This window comes from Puma concolor, chromosome C1 (genome assembly GCF_028749965.1).
Source record: "Puma concolor isolate L17-30 chromosome C1, mPumCon1.1.hap2, whole genome shotgun sequence".
Taxonomy (NCBI): domain Eukaryota; kingdom Metazoa; phylum Chordata; class Mammalia; order Carnivora; family Felidae; genus Puma; species Puma concolor.
Window position 1 is genome coordinate 193,100,551 of NC_141674.1, and position 22,318 is coordinate 193,122,868.

At 40.6% G+C, this 22,318-nt stretch overlaps 1 protein-coding gene across 8 annotated transcripts in view; it reads right to left on the bottom strand.

Moving 5' to 3' along the window:
* INO80D (INO80 complex subunit D) overlaps nt 1–22,318 on the bottom strand; it is a 73,910-nt gene that overhangs the window by 51,268 nt on the left and 324 nt on the right. For 2 of the 8 annotated variants that reach the window (XM_086719424.1, XM_086719422.1), the window contains exons 2-3: nt 3,250–3,342; nt 2,898–3,053 (exon numbers count right to left, since the gene is read on the bottom strand). Coding sequence is in view for 5 of the 8 variants with exons in the window: in XM_086719420.1 (XP_086575546.1) it covers nt 2,898–3,115 (218 nt within the window). In the remaining 3 variants the exon portion in view is untranslated. Of the gene's footprint in view, nt 1–2,897; nt 3,145–3,249; nt 3,343–21,647; nt 21,835–21,908; nt 22,049–22,318 lie in introns of those variants that run through there. The other 6 variants (XM_086719417.1, XM_086719418.1, XM_086719420.1 and 3 more) reach the window with 5 other exon arrangements.

Sequence of the window (22,318 nt, forward strand, 5' to 3'; positions counted from 1 at the left end):
ACTAGTACTTCTACTGAACATAACATTATTCTACTTCAAAAAGGTAGAATCCCATAAGTTAGCATTTATAATACATACCAGATAAGTTGGACACCAGATATTGAGAACCTTCCTTTAGCTGACTACCAGTCAGATCATTTTATCAACTAAGAGTCCTCAAGGTGGGGGGAGGCCTCAGGAATTTGTTTTCTAAAATAATACATAAAACCACCTCAAATTCCTAAGTGTCCAAAGAAGAACTGCATTAACAATAATGAAAGCTTTGTTGGGATGAGCACTGGGTGCCCTATGGAAGTGATGAATCACTGGGTTCTACTCCTGAAACCAATACCACACTGTATGTTAACTAACTTGAATTTAAAAAAATAAAAAACTGGGGCGCCTGGGTGGCTCAGTCGGTTGAGCGGCCGACTTCGGCTCGGGTCATGATCTCGCGGTCCGTGAGTTCGAGCCCCGCGTCGGGCTCTGTGCTGACAGCTCGGAGCCTGGGGCCTGTTTTGGATTCTGTGTCTCCCTCTCTCTGACCCTCCCCTGTTCATGCTCTGTCTCTCCCTGTCTCAAAAATAAATAAAACGTTAAAAAATAAATAAATAAAAATAAAAATAAAAAACTAATGAAAGCTTATTTTCAAAAGAATCTCAATCTTTTCTACACTATATCATATCATAGAGTGTAGTTGTAACTATCAATATTTATATACATGTTTAGACCTTATATGAATTCCACCTGGATTTTTTTTTTTTAAGTTTATTTATTTATTTTGAAAGAGTGAGTGCGCATGAGCTGGAGAGAGGCAGAGAGGGAGACAGAGGATCAGAAGTGGGCTCTGGGCTGACAGGAGAGAGCCCAAGGCGGGGTTCAAACTCCCGAATGAGATCATGACCTCAGCCAAAGTCTGACACTTAACCGACTGAGCCACCCAGGCGCTCCTCAACCTGGATTTGAGGTAATAAGAAAAATATTACCTCCTGCTAGCTAATGTCTACTCTAATCTATTCCAAATGCTACAAATAATAAAAATATTGATCCCATTTGCATTGGTCTGAACCAATTTTGAAAAAATATATGCAATTTACTAAGTACTTAAGTATTGCTTCTTTTGACATAGCAACACACAGAGTCCTTCCCCTTCTTGTTCTAAAAAGAGGAAATCACTTCAAATATCAAGGTGAATACCTAGGATTGAGAGAATTAATATCTTGGAGAAATTCAGAGCTACTCTTGCTTTACTTCTTACTGCTAGCCAGTAGAAATTTCTTTACCTACTTGCTTCTACTGAAATGAAGGGGAGGAAAAAAGCCACAGTGGACAACTGCAACTGTGATAAGCTGACAAAATCCCAGGGGTGCCTATCTGGCTCAGTCAGAAGAGCATGTGACTCTTGATCTGAGGGTTGTGAGTTCAAGCCCCACATTAGATATAGAGATTACTTAAATAAATAAACTAAAAAAAAAAAAAGACAAAAATTATAGATGTGTTTATAGTGGAGCTTGAAGTAAATTAATCCAAGTTCATCAATTCTTCAAGTTAAAAAAGGGCGGGTAAGAAGAAGTGGGCATGTTAAGTCTGCTAAAACCAACTGGACCCATATGGTTAGCCAGGAACAGTGGTCCCTTTCTCATCTGAGATTAAAATTTTATTCCTTGTCTCCCTGAGCAGCTGCTTCAAATTTTCAGGTATTGTCATGTGAAGCTTTAAGTGCTCATTAGAAATTCTCAGAGAGTATTCCCAAATCACCACATGGTGCTATACTCATTTTGGTGAGAGGTCTATCAACACAAATTATCTATTTCATCCTGAAAGTGTAAAAATTGTTCACCATGACATATAAAATACATGGTTTCTTTTCAACCAATGTATGCAGGTGACAATTGCTTATGTATAGGAACAAGGATATATATATATGTGTGTGTGTGTGTATATATGTATATACATGTGTGTATATAGATGTGTGTGTATATATATATATATATATACATGTGTGTATACATACACACACACACACACACACATATTTTAAAGATAGAAGTAAAAAGTTCACATTTTCTACCTAAAGATAACAAGTATTTGAAACTTTTGGGAAAATAATCGTGTTATCTCCCTGTGACATCCTGCAATGATCCACATGGTTTCTGGAGAAGTGAAGAAAAAGAAACATGAAAAAGAGGCTATAAGAGGAAAAAAAAGAGATTATATGGGAAATAGTGTGAATTTTCCTAAGAATATGAATGATGAATAACCATCATAAGACTCCTCTAAAAACACCTCCATGTTTAATTCAGCCAAGTAAAAATTCACAATCCTAGTGATAAAGCCTACTCATACTAATGAAAATATCATTTTTCAATTATAGTAAACATACTTTATATGGAACTCTTTTAACCAAAAGAGGCAACAATATAAAACAATGCCAAACACTGCTTAGAAGTCTGATAGAAAATAAATATAATTCAAGTAATCATTCTTTTGAATAATTTTCAAGAAGTACATACCCTTTGCTACCTTTCAAGCACAGATTTTAAAATTCCAAAATTATTATTGTTAATTACAACACCTAAGTAGTTCCTATAATTTCTGTTGTTTAACCAGATTTCTATCAAAATCAGGACTTACTTTGTAGGACTGCAAACCAAACACAAGCAACAACTGAGGGAAAAATTCTTTTAAAGTCTATTGCATCAATAAAAACACTCAAACATACTTTTCAAATAATTCCCCAAGTTTACTACCCCATTTTTTAAAAACCGCCATCTCTCATCTTCAGAAGCATTCCAAGGTTTACTTAGATTACCCCTGGAACTCAATGTTTAAATTCACCACATTAAGAAAAAAATAGACAAGAAAAATTCCAAGCCTACGAATTAAAGCAAAGATGGATTCCCACTATTAGCTCTTACCTACGATCCTCTGATTTGGGGATTGGGTTGGTGCAGCGTTGGCTGTTATATTTGGCCACATATTCACATTGCTTGAAGGGGGCAGTCTTGTCCTCCAGAACGTGTCTGATACAGAAAGCGTAGCCGTTGAGTCGCCGCTGCTTGCACAGTTTGGGGCTATATGAGCACAAGGGCTTATTGTCAACCTCAGAGAAGTGTATATGTTTCCCTTCATACATCACGTGACTCTATTCCTTGTGAACATCAGCTAAAAGACCACCACAAAAAAAGAAACCCAAATGATAAATCAGAGAGTATAAGGCAGATTTAAGTTGAGAATTTCACTGAGGGACTTCTGGCCCCACAGCCATACCTGATTTTAAATCTTCTGCACCATAGCAATGTTAAGAGAACCCCAAGGATACCACAGTTTGGAATGCTGCAGAATCAAGATGAAGCAGATTGTCTACAAAAATATCAAAAGGCCTAGTTAACAAATAGGAACATGAAAAGCTTGCTCACCTGGGAAGTGAAATTCTAGGATGTCACCCTTCCTAATGGGATGGATTCTTCATTGTAATCCATCATCCCGACATTAAATTCAAATAATAAGAGACATGATAAAATATCAAGTTACCTTATCCCTCCAAATTGAACTAAATAACTTTTACTCTGATTAAGTGTTGTAAGTACCTCAAAGTTACAAATGTCATAAACAGATGTCATAAGGTGGCAGGTCTTTTTTATTTCATTACTGGTGGCTGATTGCTGCATCTGTTTTCAGAGCCCAGATCTTTTCACAATACCAGTAGAATGAACCTACAGACCTAAAACTTCCCTCAGAAATTCAACATTTTTTGATATGTTGGCAAAATATTTGGCAATTTGCAACAAATGTTCCTATGAAATACAAAAAAAAAGGAGGCAATCCCTATTTTAAAAGTCATTTTGCCTGTAATATTTTCCACATTTATCCCATCCAAACTATAAACTTCTTGAGCCCAAAGGCTCTTCACCCAATACACTGCTACCATTCAGCGCACTGCTATCCATAAACGCTGCTCCCAACTACACTAAATAGTCTAAGAATCATGACTTCTAAGATTCTGGAGTTTTAGTAAACAAAATGCAAGTTAGAAATCACATAATGCCCACTACCTCTCTACACACAAAATGTCCAACAGGAACATTTACATATTGTAACTCCATATAGTCTACAATGAAACTGAGTCAACTGATTTGTCAAGTCAGGACTATATGTGGGCTGATGTGGTCTAACACTTTCTCCAGAACCCAAAAGTCACCCAGATGGCTGATGAAATAGCTTGGATCCTAGCTACAGAAAAACTCAAGAAATACTCTCTTCTTTACAAAACTGAATAGGAAATTCCTTACACCAATAAATGACAAGATACATAAATACTTAAAGGACTCAGAAGACAGGTTTGCCAAAATCTGCTACTTTCAGTGTTACCTTGAACAAATAATAAACGCTCAGTTTTCTCATATGCAAAATAGGGGTTAATAGTAGTAGCTATGTTACCATCACGTTGCTCTAAGGATCAAGTAGATAACAGAGCACACAACCCACCAAGTATCAAGCACTGAACAAATAGGAGTTACTAAAAAATGTCAATGCTGGGGCGCCTGTGTGGCTCAGTTGGTTAAGCTTCCAACTCCGGCTCAGGTCATGATCTCATAGGTTGTGAGTTCAAGCCTGCTTGGAATTCTCTCCCTCTCTCCCTGCCCCTCCCCCACTGGCTCTTTCCCTCAAAATAAACAAACTTAAAACAAACAAACAAAAAAATGTCCATGCTCTCCCAAGAAGACATCCAGATGGCCAACCGACACATGAAAAAATGCTCAGCATCACTCATCATCAGGGAACTACAAATCAAAACCACAATGAGATACCACCTTACACCTGTCAGAATGGCAACATTAACAACTCAGGCAACGACAGACGTTGGCAAGGATGCGGAGAAAGAAGATCTCTTTTGCATTGTTGGTGGGAATGCCAGCTGGTGCAGCCACTCTGGAAAACAGTATGGGGGGTTCCTCAAAAAACTAAAAATAGAACTACCCTACGACCCAGCAGTTGCACTACTAGGCATTTATCCATGGGATACAGGTGTGCTGTTTTGAAGGGACACATGCACCCCCATGTTTATAGCAGCACTATCCACAATAGCCAAAGTATGGAAAGAGCCCAAATGGCCAACAATGGATGAATGAATAAAGAAGACGTGGTATATATATATATATACAATGAAGTATTACTCGGCAATCAAAAAGAATGAAATCTTGCCATTTGCAACTACGTGGATGGAACTGGAGGGTATTATACTAAGTGAAATTAGTCAAAGACAAATATGACTTCACTCATATGAGGACTTTAAGAGACAAAACAGATGAACCTAAGGGAAGGGAAACAAAAATAAAAACAGGGAGGGGGACAAAACAGAAGAGACTCATAAATACGGAGAACAAACTGAGGGTTACTGGAGGGGTCACAGGAGGGGGATGGGCTAAATGGGGAAGGGGCACTAAGGAATCTACTCCTGAAATCATTGTTGCACTATATGCTAATCTGGATGTAAATTTTAAAAAATAAAAAATAAAATAAAATTTAAAAATGCCAATGCTTTGGGGAGCCTGGGTGGCTCAGTCAGTTGAGGGACCAACCCTTGCTTTCATCTCAGGTCATGTGTCTCCTGGATTGTGTGCTGGAGCCTCCACGTAGGCCTCTGCACCGACAGTGGGGAGCCTGCTTAGGATTCTCTCTCACCCCCTCTCTACCCCTCCCCCACTCATGCTGGCTCTCTCTCAAAATAAATAAATAAACCTTAAAAAAATGTCAAGAGGTGCCTGGGTGGCTCAATCAGTTAAATGTCTGGCTCTTGGTTTCGGTTCAAGTCCTGATCTCACTCTTCGGGAGTTCGAGCCCCACGTGAAGCACTGCACTGACAGTGCAGAGCCTGCTTGAAATTCACTGTCCTTCCCCTGCTCTCTCTCAAAAATAAATAAAATAAAAACTTTAAAAATTTTTTTTTAAATAAGAACTTTCCCTTTTCACTTTATTAGGATACAAGGAAAAGTTGTATTAAAAATTTTAATTTAACTGTCCTAAAGGTCTAGATGTTCAGGACAGGAAATATTTCAAAGCAAACTCATGCTGTTTCATTTTTATACTCTCTCTTTGGCTTCCTCATCCACCTGGTCAACATAAATATTTCATAAATTAGTTCAAGTAAACCTCTGTGAACTTCAGGGGGAAAATACACTGGATATAAGTGAAAAAAGTAATTTATAGAACTAATTTGATTGCCATTGTGAAAAAGCAGCCAATGTATCTAGCTGCATGAGAATATTTTATAAATAATAGAAAGAAAGGACACCTGGGTGGCTCAGTCGGTTGAGCGTCCAACTTCAGCTCAGGTCATGATCTCACAGCTTGTTGAGTTTGAGCCCCGTGTTGGGCTCTGTGCTGACAGCTCAGAGCCTGGAGCCTACTTCAGATTCTGTGTCTCCCTCTCTCTCTGCCCCTAACCCACTTGCATTCTGTCTCTGTCTCTCTCAAAAATAAATAAACATTAAAAAAAATTTTTAATAAATAACAGAACAAGACTGAGGGCAGGGATGGAGGGATATGATGGACCACCTTCACTTTTAAGACATATTCTAGGTTAACAATCACATCTGTGTAGATTGATGATTTCTCCTTTCTTTCCTATTTTTATACATCTTTTTTTCTCTATTTGAATTGGCTAGAACTGCTGGAATGATGCTAATAATAATGACAACAACTGTTACTCCTGTTAAATGAGAATTGCTTACTGTCAACAGTAGGAATAATGCAAACTTTTTATAAGACATATTTCCTATCATGTTAAGAAGTATCAAGTAATTCCTATTAAGAGTTGTTTAGGGGCACCTGGGTGGCTCAGTCGGTCGAGTGTCCGACTTGTGCTAAGGTCATGATGAGCCCTGCGTTGGGCTCTGTGCTGACAGCTCAGAGCCTGGAGCCTGCTTCGGATTCTGTGTCTCCTCCTTCCTCTGCCCCTCCCCTGCTCATGCTCTGTCTCTCAAAAATAAACATTAAAAAACAAATAAAGAGTTGTTTCTTTTTTAAAATAAACTCAGAACTGATCGTTAATTTTACCAAATTCTTTTTCAGCTTCTCAAGAGAAAATCATTTTTCTCTTTTATACTTTTAAAAACACGGCACTTAGTATTTCTCATTAGTGATGTATTTAGTATTTCCTGATTTCCTGACACTTCATCCTGGGATGAAGGCAACCTGGTCATCAAGTATTATTCTTTTCATGCGTCACTAAATCACACTTGCTAATTTTTAGGATTTTTGTAATTTGAGACTGGTCTAGTGTTTAGTTTTTGTGTGCTTTTTCAGAATTTGGTATCAAAATAATATTTCAAAAAATAACTTAGCAAATCTCTTTTCCTATGTACCAGAACAAGTTAAAAAGCACTGCAGTTATGTTTCTTAGAAGGATGCCTGGGCCTCGTGCTTTTTTGTGTAGATCAGGTTTTCATACTTACCTGCACGCAATTTAGCAATAGGACCACTTACATTTAATTTCCTAAATATCCGTGATGCATTCTCTGACTCTGCGTCTGTTCGTACACAGGTGACTCGTGCTTTCTCCCTTTGCTCATGATTAGGCTCAATGGGGGTTTATCTGTTTAAAACTGTTACCAACATCTTAAAAGAAAGGTTCAAATCTCTTAGATTTATTAATACCTCCAAGTATGTTTTCTAAATCCATCAATTTCTGCTTTTATATTTGCTAATACCTCCTTTCTGCTTTCTTTCCATTTTATTATTATTATTTTGTAACTTCTTGGGATGAATTCTTCTCCTCTATCATTCTTTTCTTTAGTAATTTACTTATATCTATGAATTTTCCGCTGAGTACGACTTTAGCCATATTCCGTAAGAACACACAGAATTCTGATGATTGGTATTACTAGTTGATACGGATTTGATTTTTCAATTTTTCCTTTAGCCCAAGAGTTGTTTAATTGTCTCAGCTGGCAGAGTTTTATGCTTTCCTTCGCTTTAGTTCTATAAGAATAAGGAGAATATGGATATATCTCTGCTTTTTGGATTTGACTGATATTTTCTCTGGGCTGTAATAGGGTATGCTTGAAAAAGTATTCATTGTTTCCATGGTGTGCCGTTTGCTATTCCGTATATCATGCTATTACCTTTTACTTTTAAGTTTTCTAAAGCACAGTTTTAGATCATGGGTCAGCAAACTGGCTTAAAGGACAAATTTGGCCCACTACCTGTTTTTGTAAATAGTTTTACTGGAACACTGTCCTGTTCATTCATTTTACATGCTGTCTATGGCTGCCTTCACATCGTAATAGAGCTGAGTAGTTACAAAAGAGATCGTATGGTCATGACACTTAAAAAACTCACTAAATCAATCAATCTCTAAAATATTATTTGCTGGTCCCTTTTCAGATGCATCTCTTAATGGATGTAACTTTTTTGTCCCAATCTGTCATTTTCTTCTAATAAATGAGTAGTATCTAATTTATAATTTTATATTTATTTACATGACAAGTAGTTTGTCCTAATTTTATTTTTTTTGTATTGCTTTTAGCTTTTAATTTTTTATTAAAAATTTCACTATATAGTCTGTTTTCCTGGAAGATTTATAGTCTGTGCCCTTTAGATAACATCTCTTCACTCCACACTAAGAAAAGAAATTGGTATATGATTGACCCTCTGAATAATGTGAGAGTTAGGTGCACCAACACCCTACATAGTCAAAAATCTATATATAACTTTTTACTTCCCAAAAACTTACCTACTAATAGCCTACTGTTGACTGGAAGTCTTACTAATAACATTAAATAGTTGATTAACACATATATGTATTATATACCATATTCTTCTCTATTTTCATTTTGTAACTACCCAATCTCCAATTTTTCCCTTATATTTCTGTACTGCCATAGTTTATAACATTATATTTACACTTACATTTATTTAATGCTAATCACTAATCCTTTTAACTTAGTGTTCAATTCATCTATTAATTCAGTAGTTTATAATACAGTCACCTCCCTTCTCCAGCCTTGCCCCGCACCCTGCAGGGCTGACTTAGGAGAACTATGCTGTGCTTTTTCTGTTCGGAAATATGTGTCAATTGATATTATACTTACACGATAGCTTACCTGGACATAAAATTCCTGGGTCATATTTTTTTTGTCTAGTGACCTTGTGTATTTTTTTTTTTTCCATTTTGACTTAATAATAAGTCTTTACATTTAAAGATTAGAAACCATTCTAGAATTTCAAGTCTTTTATTAGGGGAAACTCTTCCTTAATGTCTTGGTAAGTTCTTTCTGTTTCAATGATTCTATTCTTCAGGGGTTATCAATTATTGGTATGTTAGATTTACCATGCTCCGTATCTATCACTCCCTTTTACTTTTTCCATTTTGGATTGCTCAAATCTCTCAAGCTTACCTCCATTATTCCCAACAAGAGTGTATCTGATGCTTTGAAAGTGACCTTCATTTCTATAATAACTACGCATATATTTTTTTCTTTTGTAACCTGTTCTATCAGCTCACTCTTACCTCTTCCCACTGTCTTATCATTGATTTCTTGAGCTTTGTCTCCTCTTTAAACTCCTGCTTCAGAGAAGCCATCTCACCCCAACTCACCCCCAACTCCACACACCACCTGTCACCATAGGGAACTATGTTCATAATTTTCACTTGCTGGGCTCTTTCTGGAAATGATTATCACCAACACTCTTCCCTTGAAGCTTGACTCAATGCTGAACTTGTCTCCCCAACTCACAGAGGCCCAAAGGCCATAGATTTTCAGGGGATGATAATGCAGGCTTCATTTCTCTTCAGTGGACCAAGATCAGCAGCTGTAAAGATAGGTGCTTCCAGTTTCTCCTCTACTCTAAACTTCTCGCAAAAACAGTATCACTGCAGTCCATAATTCAGCCCTCCCTCTGGCCATTCAGGGAGCCCAATGTACATACCAACTCTGCCATTCCACATATGCAGGTTATTGGTTTTGCTCCCAAGGTGTGTCAGCTATTTGGGAGAAAGCTGCATCCTCACTTTGCCTGAGATCACGCTCTCCCGGCATGCTCTTACCTTGACTCAATTTTCACTGCACTTACCAGCACTCATTCACTTATTCTGGTTATAAGGTTTTGTTAGTTACCAAAGAATGAGTTGCTTTTGTTTCTCACGCTCCTTGTTACTTCTAGTTGGTTTGAAGAGAACAAAGATGTCAGTACTCTTTATATTTTAAAATTCTGTATGGTAAAATATATCAAAATAAAACCAAAATCATAAAACAAATGTATTACCCAATTTTTTGTAAGAAATCCATTGCTTCTGTAATCAATTATTTTTTATTTTAAAGAATCAATATGCGGGGCGCCTGGGTGGCGCAGTCGGTTAAGCGTCCGACTTCAGCCAGGTCACGATCTCACGGTCTGTGAGTTCGAGCCCCGCGTCGGGCTCTGGGCTGATGGCTCGGAGCCTGGAGCCTGTTTCCGATTCTGTGTCTCCCTCTCTCTCTGCCCCTCCCCTGTTCATGCTCTGTCTCTCTCTGTCCCAAAAATAAATAAAAACGTTGAAAAAAAAAATTAAAAAAAAAAAAAAAAAAAGAATCAATATGCTATTTAAAAAGTTAATAAACTTGGGGCGCCTGGGTGGCTCAGTCAGTTAAGTATCCAACCTTGGCTCAGGTCATGATCTCATGGTTCGGCAGTTCGAGCCCTGCATTGATTGGGTTCTGCACTCTCAGTGCAGAGCCTGCTTGGGATTTTCTCTCTTTCCCTCTCTCTCTCTGTGTGTCTCTCTCTCAAAATAAATAAACTGTATTTATTTAAAAATAAATAGTTAATAAAGTTGATTCAATTCATTTCACTATGTGAAATCCACGACTCTAGCTTTAATGGCAAGTATTTACTAATCACTTGTGAAAAGTTCATCATTTTCTCAGAAGCTGTGGAAAATAGTAAAAGACACAATTTTTAACTAATATAACACTGTGTTAACTAAATGGAATTAAGATAAAAACCTAAATTTAGAAAAAAGACATAATTTTTGCCTTTAGATGATATCGCCTATGAGACAAGATGCACTCAAAAGGAAGTGTACAATTGGAGGCCCTCATGACAGCTGAGCGGCCCAAGCTCCTCTAGTCTCATCAAATCTAAGAAGCTGCTCCCTCTGTCTAGAGCAGTGGACATCTTCCCTGTTCGTGCTCCCACCTGGGGCCAGACCTAGTCCAATCCTTCAGAAGCCAGCTTAGTCATGGCCACCTACAGATTCCCAAAGGCTGGGTTAGGTACATGCTCCTCTGAGGTATTCCATGCATTTCCCTGTTTCAGTGATCATCACATTCCACTGTAACTGCCTATTCTGCTGTCTTCTCTCCTAAAAAATAAGTTCCCAGATGGACAAACCATTTTCTGTTCATCATTATATCCCAGGGCCTAGCACAGTGCCCAGAAGTTAACAGGTGCTCAATAAATAGGTGCCGCTTACATAAATAGCTTCTGTGACAGTAATTCTTAATTCCAGGTGGTCTACCTAAAACAGAGGTTACAATTCACCCAGGGATCATTAAATAATTTAAAATCACTAAACTGGTACTTCGGACAGTCTATACAGTAATTTCTAATAGCCACAGTCATATACCAAGAGAAAGTTAGTATAATCTAGAAACTTTAGGGGCGCCTGGGTGGCTCAGTTGGTTAAAAGTCCAACTTTTGCTCAAGTCATGATCTCACAGTCTATGAGTTCGAGCCCCACGTTGGGCTCTGTGCTGACAGCTTAGAGCCTGGAGCCTGCTTCAGATTCTGTCTCCCTCTCTCTCTGCCCCTCCCCCACTCGTGCTGTCTGTCTCTCTCTCTCTCTCTCTCTCAAAAATAAACCTTAAAAAAAAATACAGACGGGCGCCTGGGTGGCGCAGTCGGTTAAGCGTCCGACTTCAGCCAGGTCACGATCTCGCTGTCCATGAGTTCGAGCCCCGCGTCGGGCTCTGGGCTGATGGCTCAGAGCCTGGAGCCTGTTTCCGATTCTGTGTCTCCCTCTCTCTCTCTCTGCCCCTCCCCTGTTCATGCTCTGTCTCTCTCTGTCCCAAAAATAAATAAACGTTGAAAAAAAAATTAAAAAAAAAAAATACAGAAACTTTAAAGTTTTTATGAAGTAACATCAAATAGATATCATATAAAGTGGCACCCAATGTCTATTCAGCAAATAATGTTTAAAAAATAAGTAAGAAAGGGGGCGCCTGGGTGGCTCAGTCGGTTAAGTGTCCAACTTCAGCTCAGGTCACGATGTCACAGCTCGTGGGTTTGAGCCCCGCATCGGGCTCTGTGCCTAGAGCTCAGAGCCTGGAGCCTGCTTCCGATTCTGTGTCTCCCTCTTTCTCTGCCCTTCCCTTGCTTGCGCTCTCTCTCTCAAAAATAGATAAACATTTAAAAAATAGTAATAATAAATAAAGTAAGAAAAAAGTGACCTTGTAATTTTTCTGTAAGTCTAACACTATTCTGGGATACCTGGGTGGCTCAGTTGGTTGAGGGTAAGACACTTGCGAGCGTCCAACACTAGATTTAGGCTCAGGTCGTGATACCAGGGTCATGGGATCCAGCCCCACTTCTGGCTCCCCTGCAAAGGGCTCTGTGCTGAGAGTGAGGCCTGCTTGAGATTCTCTCTCTCCTTCTGCCCCTCCCCCATGCACATGCATGCTCTCTCTAAAATAAAAAGAAACAAAAACCAAAAAAACCCAAAAAAACATTTTAAAATAATATAAGTAAGAATGCCTTCAAATCTGCCAATTCAACCTTTTTTTTTCTTTTCTTTTTTTTTTTTTTTGAGAGAAAGAGAGCTTGCCCGCGAGCAGGGGAGGGGCAGCGTGGTGGTGAGCACCCTAAGCAGGCTCCACACTAGGCCCAGAGCCCCACAAGGGCTCCATCTCACTACCAGGAGAGAACTCGAGGCAAAATCAAGAGGCCAACACTTAACCAACGGAGCCACCCATGCACCCCATATTCAGATTCTTTCTAACTCAAAGAATTCACTGTCTACCCACCTGCCCTCTTCAGTATTTGCCACAAGGTGCCAAAGCTCTTGCCAAGGACCTCTAAGACATTACAGAATGGTGTTTAATTTCAACATCTTAGAAACAACTTCTATTTAACCTTAATTTTTTTCTATCTACCTGTGATCAATTTTTCTTCCCATTTCTTTGATTTTTAATATTTTAAAGTTCCACTAAAAACCAACTCTATATCATTCTACGTTTTGAACAATCAACACTTCGCCATTTTCAAATCCCTCTTTTAAATGCTCAATTTAATCTTCATACTTAATATTTCCAATTCCCTAATGTATTCAGACTCACTTTATATACCATAAAAGGAAAGAATGTTGGAGGAGAATGGCCCTGTGCTTTGAAATCTAGCTTCCTTCTAAATGAATTACTATTTAATATCAAAATCACTTTGTCTATAAACTGGACACAACTCTTCATCTGGTCTTCTCTACATTAATGGGTTTTTAATTAAAGAAGAAATCATAACAAAAGCACTAAAGTAGATCTCAGAAAAAAAAGAAACCTATTTTTTTTTTCATTTTTTACATGTAGCCTCCTACAACTGACGTGATTTACCCCTAACTCCAAAGGTGAAGTTCACATAGCCTTCACTCCTTAACATTTGTTGTAAGACATAAAGAGGAAACGTATAAAGTCCAAATGGTCTTAACCAAATTATTACTGTCTAATCCATGAAGAAGAAAAACTATACCTAAACTCTATTTTAACACATGATCAGTATCACTTGGAAAAGATAAAAAAATCCCAACCACACTCAATTTATTGACAGCAATAGTAGATATTATCTTCTGCTGTGGAAATAACTGGTTTGGACTGTAAGTGGATCTGTGCTCCCTTAAAGAACACAATGCAAGTAACTGAACACTAGAGAGCAGAATATATGCCGTTATTTATTACTAAAAGGCAAATGTAATCACTACTGAGAATAGTCTCACAGAATTAGTATTTCCACAGCAAACAGCAAACATATCCACATACTGGAATTCAAGAGTGGGAAATAATGGTTAGGTATAAAATCTTAAAAAACAAACAAACAAACAAACAACCTTCCTCGGTATTATATTATAATGCTGAGTTTAACTGGAAAAGAAAACACTTCCTTCCCATAGTTTCTTCTTTCAAATACAGCGGAAGAAGATATTAAGCAGGGAGAAAAGACAAGCCTTTAACAAAGCAACCTATGGCCCTTTCAGTCTTCCCACAGCAACACATAAACCAATCTGACCAAAATATGAACATTATTCTCTTTGGGACTGCCACTGTACCACATCCATGCGGAAACTCTGCATGTCATTACTGTTCTTTTGAGTCTCATGTTTCAGAAGCATGTTCATTTCACTGCCACAGCAGATTCCCCTAATTGCTCTCTGTAATTGTATAGTTTAGCCCCTTTCAGGAGCCTAGACTTACGACATACCTTACAATTTTTTTAAATCGAGCACTTTAATTCCCAGAATGTTAGCTTTCTTAACATATTTAATACAATGAAAAAAAAAATTTACTTATCCCTGAGTCCTATACTTTCAAGGCTCAAAAAACTTTTCTACCCATGCTATGCTTTTTAAAATTATTTTTGTTATGATGGTTTTTTTTTTTTTTTTTTTTGAGAGAGAGAGAGAGAGCACGTGTGCATGAGTGGGTGAGAGGGGCAGAGGGAGAGAGAAAATCTTAAGCAGGCTCCACACCCAGCAAGGAGCCTGAGGAGGGACCTGAACTGATCCCATGACCCTGGGGTCAGGACCTGAGCCAAAATCAAGAGTCAGACACTCAAGCAACCGAGACACCTAAATGCCCCTTAAGCTTTCTTTGAAGTTTGTTTTTTTTTTAATTTCTTTTAATGTTTATTCACTTTTGAGAGAGAGAGTGAGTGGGGGAGGGGCAGAGAGAGAGGGAAACACAGGATCCGAAGCAGGCTCCAGGCTCTGAGCTGTCAGCACAGAGCCTGAAGTGGGGCTCGAACTCACAAGCTATGAGATCATGACTCACAAGCTATGAGAACTCACAAGCTGTGAGATCGGACACCCAACCGAATGAGCCACCCAGGCACCCCTGAAGTAAGTTTTCATTCAACTTCATGGAGCACCAAAAGGTAGTGAGATACTAAACAGATAAGTATACTGATTAAAAAAAAAAAAACAAAAAAACAAAAAAACAAAAAAACAAAAAAACTAACATCGCACATAGCAATGTGAAAAGCGGTAAAATTAAGACTCGGAAATGAAAATCTTCCCGCTGATGAGATCTGAAGAGAAAGATCAGTGAGAAAAATTGCCTATCACCCCAAAACATAAACGATATTCAGCATAAAGTTCAAACTAAAATACTTGAAAATAAACCAAATAAATGCTTATTGAGCATCTATTATGTGCCAAATACTTTGCTGTACAAATGAGTCTGCATTATGAATTTAAATTAACATGGCCCTTAAGCTAGTTGAATTCCTTGGCTGATTAATTAGAAAGGGAAGGACAGTTCTGTGGCAGGTGTCAGTACTCCTGGGCTCTAGCGCATGTCAGAGATGGTGCTCCAATCTGGTTCTGCTAAGTACTAGGTGTGTGACCTTGGGCAAGTTATTAGGTTCCAGTTTTCTCCTATGTAAAAGAGAGGACTATAATAGTATGCACCTCACTGAGTCCTTCAGGAGAATTAAATTAGGTATTTCATGAACCGTACTTAGCATGGAACCCAGCACATAGTAATCACTTAATCTTAACTACTATTAGAAGTGGTAAGAAGTAGTTTATTGGTATTATCATTTTAATCTAGAATCTGCAGGGCTAAAATGCACTCTCCAGCTGCTAGTGGTTTTCTGAATGGTACAGTGTAATTCTCCATTAAGTCAGGGCCTCCCACCTTCTTGGAGCTAGAGTAACAGAATCCACTAAGAATAAACCATATAATCTACATTAAAAATCCAGTGTTAAAAATATTTTCTATGTTCTATAGAGTCACTATATCCTGATATTCTCGTGATGCGAAACATCAACTCAATGAGCAGTGCTTGATTTGGCTGCAGCATTGATGAGGTCCACTTAATAAACCTTTACAACAAAGGCTTCTGAGTCCCTATGCAAGCCACGGTCACATTCCATTGTGACAGAAACCCTATATTGCAGGACCAGAAGAAAAACTAAGTTATAGCTATAGTCCTCAAAGTTCTTTTGTTCTAAGAACCTGAAACTAATGGCCTCTTTGTTGCTAAATTCCACATACACTTTTCCATCCCTATCTTACTTAACCTCTGCAGTGTTTCACACTGTTGACCACTTTTTCTTTCTTGAAAAGCTCTCCTTTCTGGCAGCTCGTGGATTCCTTTCTCTTGCTCCCACACTTAAATGTCAATGTTCCCCAAGACTTTCTTATTCTTATTTTGTAGGGATGGATGCAAGGTGAAACGCCTAAATGGGCCACAAGGGTGGGACAGGGACAGACTTTGCTCCTCTAAAGGTGGCTGACTCAAACCAGTTCTAGCAAGTTGTTGTGATATTAAAAAAAAGAAGAAAAGAGATAAATGCAGACCCAAGGTTTCTAAATCTTAGCATTTTCAAAAGGCAAGAATCCAGATTTCCCATTAAATTGTTAAAATAGAGATGCGTGACCTCAAGCAAGTCACTTTATAAATCGGTTTCCTCATCTATGAAATGGCAGTGATAGGGGCACCTGGGTGGCTCGGTCGGTTAAGCGTCCGACTTCGGCTCAGGTCATGATCTCACGGTCCGTTCGAGCCCCGCGTCGGGCTCTGTGCTGACAGCTCAGAGCCTGGAGCCTGTTTCAGATTCTGTGTCTCCCTCTCTCTCTGCCCCTCCCCTGTTCATGCTCTGTCTCTATCTCAAAAATAAATAAACGTTAAAAAAAAAAAAAAAAAAAAGAAATGACAGTGATAAAGTCACAAATTTTACATAAAGTGAATAAAACAAAACATTTCTACAGCCCCTCATTTTATCTTCCACTCTACATCTACCCCAAGACTACAGGTTATGATCCCAAGTTTAGTTTCAAAACACATGTACGAATCGTAAACACACCTAAATGCATTCTTCTGGAGAAGAATCCAGGGTCCATCAGATTCCCCCCAAAAGACTTCAGAACCAGATTAAGCCAAATGTTTCTGCTTCTACAGCTTTAGCTGTCATCTCCATGACACGATCCCCAAATCGACATCTGGCCAACCTATGCAGACCACTTTACCTCTGTGACCAGCCTGTCCACTGACTTGTCTCCATCTCCACTGTCATTCCCAATGCCTCAGTTCAAACCTTGCATCTCTTCTTAACAGCTTCCTCTCTGGTCTATTCCAGTCTTGCTCTCCTTCACTCCAATCTTTGTACAACTCAGATCCTCTGAAACGCAAATAATTTCTTTGGCCAAAGCCCTTCAGGGTCTGCTCACGAATGTAAAAGGAATCCAAACTCTGGAGCCCATCACTTAAACTCCCAAGAACCTGACCAGGCTGACCTCTCCCCCTCCCACTATTTATTCCTATTCCTACAACTCCTACAATTTGCAACACAGAATACTCTTTTGTCCTCAGGCATTTATTCCTACTAGCAGGTCCCACCTCTCCGAATGCCTTTCTAACTCCTCCCATTCGCTTAGGGCAGAAACCCTAAAAGTCTAGAAACCCTGGAAAGTCCTTCTTTTCTTTGAGGCTTACCCCTAGGCCAGAATAAATAGGTTCTCTTCCTCCAGGCTAATCTATCCCTTATCATTTAATGTTGTAAATGTCAGCCTTTCCCCACCCCCACCCCACCCCTAGACTAAAAACTCCTCAAGGGCAGAGAATGTGTCGCAGTATTACAAGGCCACAGTGACCAAGAGGAAACTAATCTGGTAAATGAATGAAACAGCACTGGTTCTGGCAACTTCCACCATCACCCCAGGTAAACATCCCACCCTCCTAAGGTGAGCCCACCAAAGTCACAGACTTCCTCAAAGCTCTGCAGCCCCCCCCCCCCAACACACACACACAAGCAGGCAGATAACTACAAGGCTTTCAAGGGAGCAGCTGGAAGTAAAGTAAACCCGCTTTCGATGCCCACTGGAGTACTTACCAGTCCTTTACATCTGCCAACTCACAGAATCCAACGGCTAGACCACCATCAAGCTGCTGAAACTTCTATGAAAATCCTGCTAACTTTTCAGTGGCACAAAAAGGTATTTGCCCCATGAAGGCAATTTTAATATTCTATCTGTACTCAAATACAGTATCAGTATTAAATTCTTAGTATTGGTAATACATACGGAGCCAAGAGCTTCTTGACATTGAAAACACATCCATAATACGAAGAATCTTTAGAGGAAAACATTATATAAAAGTCACGCACCAGGCACCATCTTAAAAACTATGCGCAACTCCTCATTTAACTGTCACGGCAACCCTATGATAAAGGTATTATTATCACCCCTTTTCACAGATGAAGAAACCGAGACTTAATGAAATTAAGTCAATTGGTCCAAGTCACGTGAGATTCCAGGCTGGTCTGAGGTCAGAACCCAAACACTTAACCAACACGAAGCTACACAACACTTAAATGCAAGATCCTAAGATTCAGCTGCGTGCACATCCAATCACACAAGGAGAGAAAACACAACCAAAAATGTTAACAGTGGTTATACCTCTGAGTGTGATAGACAGGGCCGAGTGGGGTGAATATGAGCTAGTATAACTTGTAGTCAGAAAAAAGCAAACAAATAGAAGAAATGGTATTTAGATGGTTTAAAAAAAAAAAAAAAGGTTAAGGTGGGTTAGAATAGTTAATGAGCACCTACCAAGAGCCAAGCACATAGGCCATCTCATCTAATCCTTACGCCAAAAAATGTTCTATTTCCGTTTTACAGATAAAGAAACTAAACATTAAGTAACGCTCCCAGTGGAAGAGCTGGGATCAGAACCCAAAGCCCAGTCGAAATGTGCCTGACTGCAGGATACCACACGACAACTAAAATTTAACCGAAAAGCTGTTCAAAAACAAATCACATTCTGGGAAAGAATCAGAACCAAGAAGCCTGGCATAGTAAGTGCAAGGTGAAAAAGAACAGAGGCCTAAGGTTTTAACTTGAAGCTTTAGTCACTAGTTATCTCTGAAAGTGTCTCAAAGAGCCAGAAGCATCGTCTAAAACTAGCCATCACAGGGAGGACCCTGGGACAGACCTGTACCTGATGGAGTGGGAAGGAGATTCCATTGCTGTTTGTTTTGCAAAGCAGAGTCGTATTAGCATAAGTTAAATGGACTTAAATGTGACTCCATTGTCAAAGCAGCAGAGTATCTGCTTTGGGGACAATTTGCTGCTTCCAGCCCAGACTCACCCATTCATCTATTGTTTACAAGTTCCCAGGTGTGTGGGGGGAGAAATGAGGTGTTACAAGTCTGAGACTATTGCTAACTGTATTCAGATATAAATGACCTCTCATTACCCAGAACTACTGTTCCAAACCTGGACGGTGAGAGCGGCTAACCCTTAGGGAACATCTCTGGTAAGAATGAATGGATCAGCACTTTTTTTGACAGGACATGTTTGAATGCTCTGACTTTGAAATTTTAAAATCCATATAAACTACAATCTCATTTCTCTAAAATAGCAGTAATATGATTTACTGAGGAAAATAGCTGGGGCGGGGGCCTACACACATTTCCTTATACAATCTTTCAGAAGAAATAAGATGCGATTATTTCACTTACAAATTACAATAAACATCTACTTTTGAAACTAAATACTTAATAGTGAAACATATATTAATTACCTTAGCAATCTAAAATTAACTCAATATTTGCCCTGAAACTCTTATTAGTTTCAAATAAAATACAACTTTTAAAAGTGTCAAATCTTCCATTCCTTCAAGAATAAAGTAGCCCATGACACAATTAGATTAGGAAATTTCTGTAGGTTTGGGACAGGGTGGGAAAAAGCAGAAAACTCTGGGATTTGTACATACAGTTTTTGAAAGCTTGGGAAAGTGAAGTCGATAATATACCTTAAAGCTAGCAAATTATGGGGCAAAGATTTTTATTTTTAATCCTAAAATGTTCTAGGAAAAGAGACTCACTGAACGATTTCTTCCATCCAACATGCTCTAAAAATAAGGGCAAGCTATAATAGAAGTAACAATTCTGAGTACACAAGTACATGAAAACGTCCAAGTCAATAAGCAATTTCAATTAATCGATAAAGTTGAACAACCATTAAGCGTAATTTGCATTTTTGTATGAAATCCATGCCTCAAATATCAACCTTTCCTTAAGTAAAATGCTAAATGGCTGGATATCTATCACTGTGGAGAAACAGGAGTTTTATTTTAGGCAGACAAAAGGAAAAGAGACAGAAGAATCATAGGAGGAGTCTCACTTCCACGCCCGACAGGAGTCAGACCAAGTCATGGGTGATCCATAGCTCTGCTCAAGTGCCAGCTTCTCACTAGGTAACAGTGCTGGGGGGGGGGGTGTGTGTGTGTGGGGGGGGCTGTGTGGTCAGAATGTGGAACACCTCTGCCCATGAACGACAGCCTGATACCGGGTAGGACACACACACAGACACACAACATAATGGCCTGGGTCCGCTAAAAAAAGAAGGGGGGAAAAAAAAACAAAAAACGAAAGAGGAAAAATAACTTGCAAACTTTTGCCCACACCAGGGGCTGGTAGTGGGGGCAGGGGACATTTAACATTTCCACTTCCATACTAGACGACAACCAAAAGGTGGTTAAGTGTAGCCACAGGAAACATCCCATCCCTGAAAACCAGGAAATCGAGATCTGGAAATTTAAGTTTTTTACTTTTTTTTGTTTGTTTGTTTGTTTTTGCAACTTGCAAAGCTCGTGGCACCAAAATAAAACTAAAATTGAACCCGTTTAAACATAGGGGAAAAAAAAAAATACCAAAACCACACCGTGTCAGCTTCGTTCAGTTCCCTGAGGGCTCTTCCACAGACCCTTCTGAGTTGTGGCAATAACAAGTTTCCTTAAAAATCCCCATTTTTCGATGTCTAGGGTCGGACATAATATCACATTAATCCAAGTAGTTATTGTCACAATAAATAAGTCACTCATCCTTAAACTGTAGACCTGGTTTCAGAAGCTGCCCTGCCCACCTCCTCTCCCTCCTCCTAATTTTTAATGCTTCCAAGCGTTCTGACAACCAGGGTCTCCCCCCTCGGGTTCCGTTCGTGTGTCTGATACACCAGACGCTGACCAAATAGGACAGGAAACTCCCACGTCTGGGGGCTGCTCCAGAAATCGAACCCCCGCTAATGACAATCTCCTCACCGCTCCCTTCGTCTTTCCCTGTGCGGGGACCGTCCAGGAAAGGGGGGCTTGAGACCCGGAGGAGTCCGAGAGGAAAGGAGGGGGCGTGCTTAATCTGAAATGAACACCCCCGGTTTCTGGAGCAAAGGCTAAAAAGGCGATTAGGAGAGCCAGCCCAGGAGAAATACCACCTGAATTTACCTCCTCCTTTCCCACACCAAAAGCCCAGTCACTAACTAATAAGCTGAGAAAATTCCCTGGAAAACTTTTCCAAACGGGCAGAGAAGGCCCTCTCCCCAGCCTGGGGGCTCCTGGGGAACCGGCAGGAGTTTGCAGCCCGGGAAGGGCTCGCCGGGGAGTGGGGTGGGGCGCGGGCGAGGGGTGCAGGGGCGGAGTACCTTCAATGGACAGGAACTGGCAAAGAGTTGCAAAATAGCCGAGTGCTCTCCTCCACGCCCTCGGGGGTCGCGGGCGCTAGGACCAGGGCTCCCCGAAAGGAGGGCAACCCCCAATTCGGGCCTAAAAGGAAACTTTCCGGGCCGCGGCTGCACCTGACTCCTCGCCGCCCCTCCACCCCACCCCACGCCCGCCAGGCCGCCCGCCCCGCCCCGGCCTGGCCGCCCAGAGCGCAGAGGGGAATAAATAAATTCAACTATTACCGGAATCGAGGGTGGGGGGGCGTCGGCGAGAGACCAGGGGGAAGGGCCGGGCGGGTGCCCATTCCCCACTCCTAGGCCCTGACGCCCCTGTCCCGGCAACCCGGGCCTGCCGCCCCGCGGGGGAGCCTCCCGGCCGGCGCACGATCGGGCCCCGCAGCGCCGCCGTCCCGCCCGGAGGCCCCGGGGGAGCCGGAAGGGCGCGCGGAGGCCCGGGGTGCCGGGGCAGGGCGCGGCCGCCGCGGGGCCCGCCGGCCCGAGGCCTAGCCGGCTCCCCCCCAACCCCCCGCCCCGGCCCACACCCCCACCCGGGCCCGCGCAGGCCGCGCCGCTCGGCCGGCTCGGGCCCCGGCTGGACCCCCCGCCCGCCTGCCGCCGCCGCCGCCGCCCGTGGGCGCCCCCAGGCCCTGCGG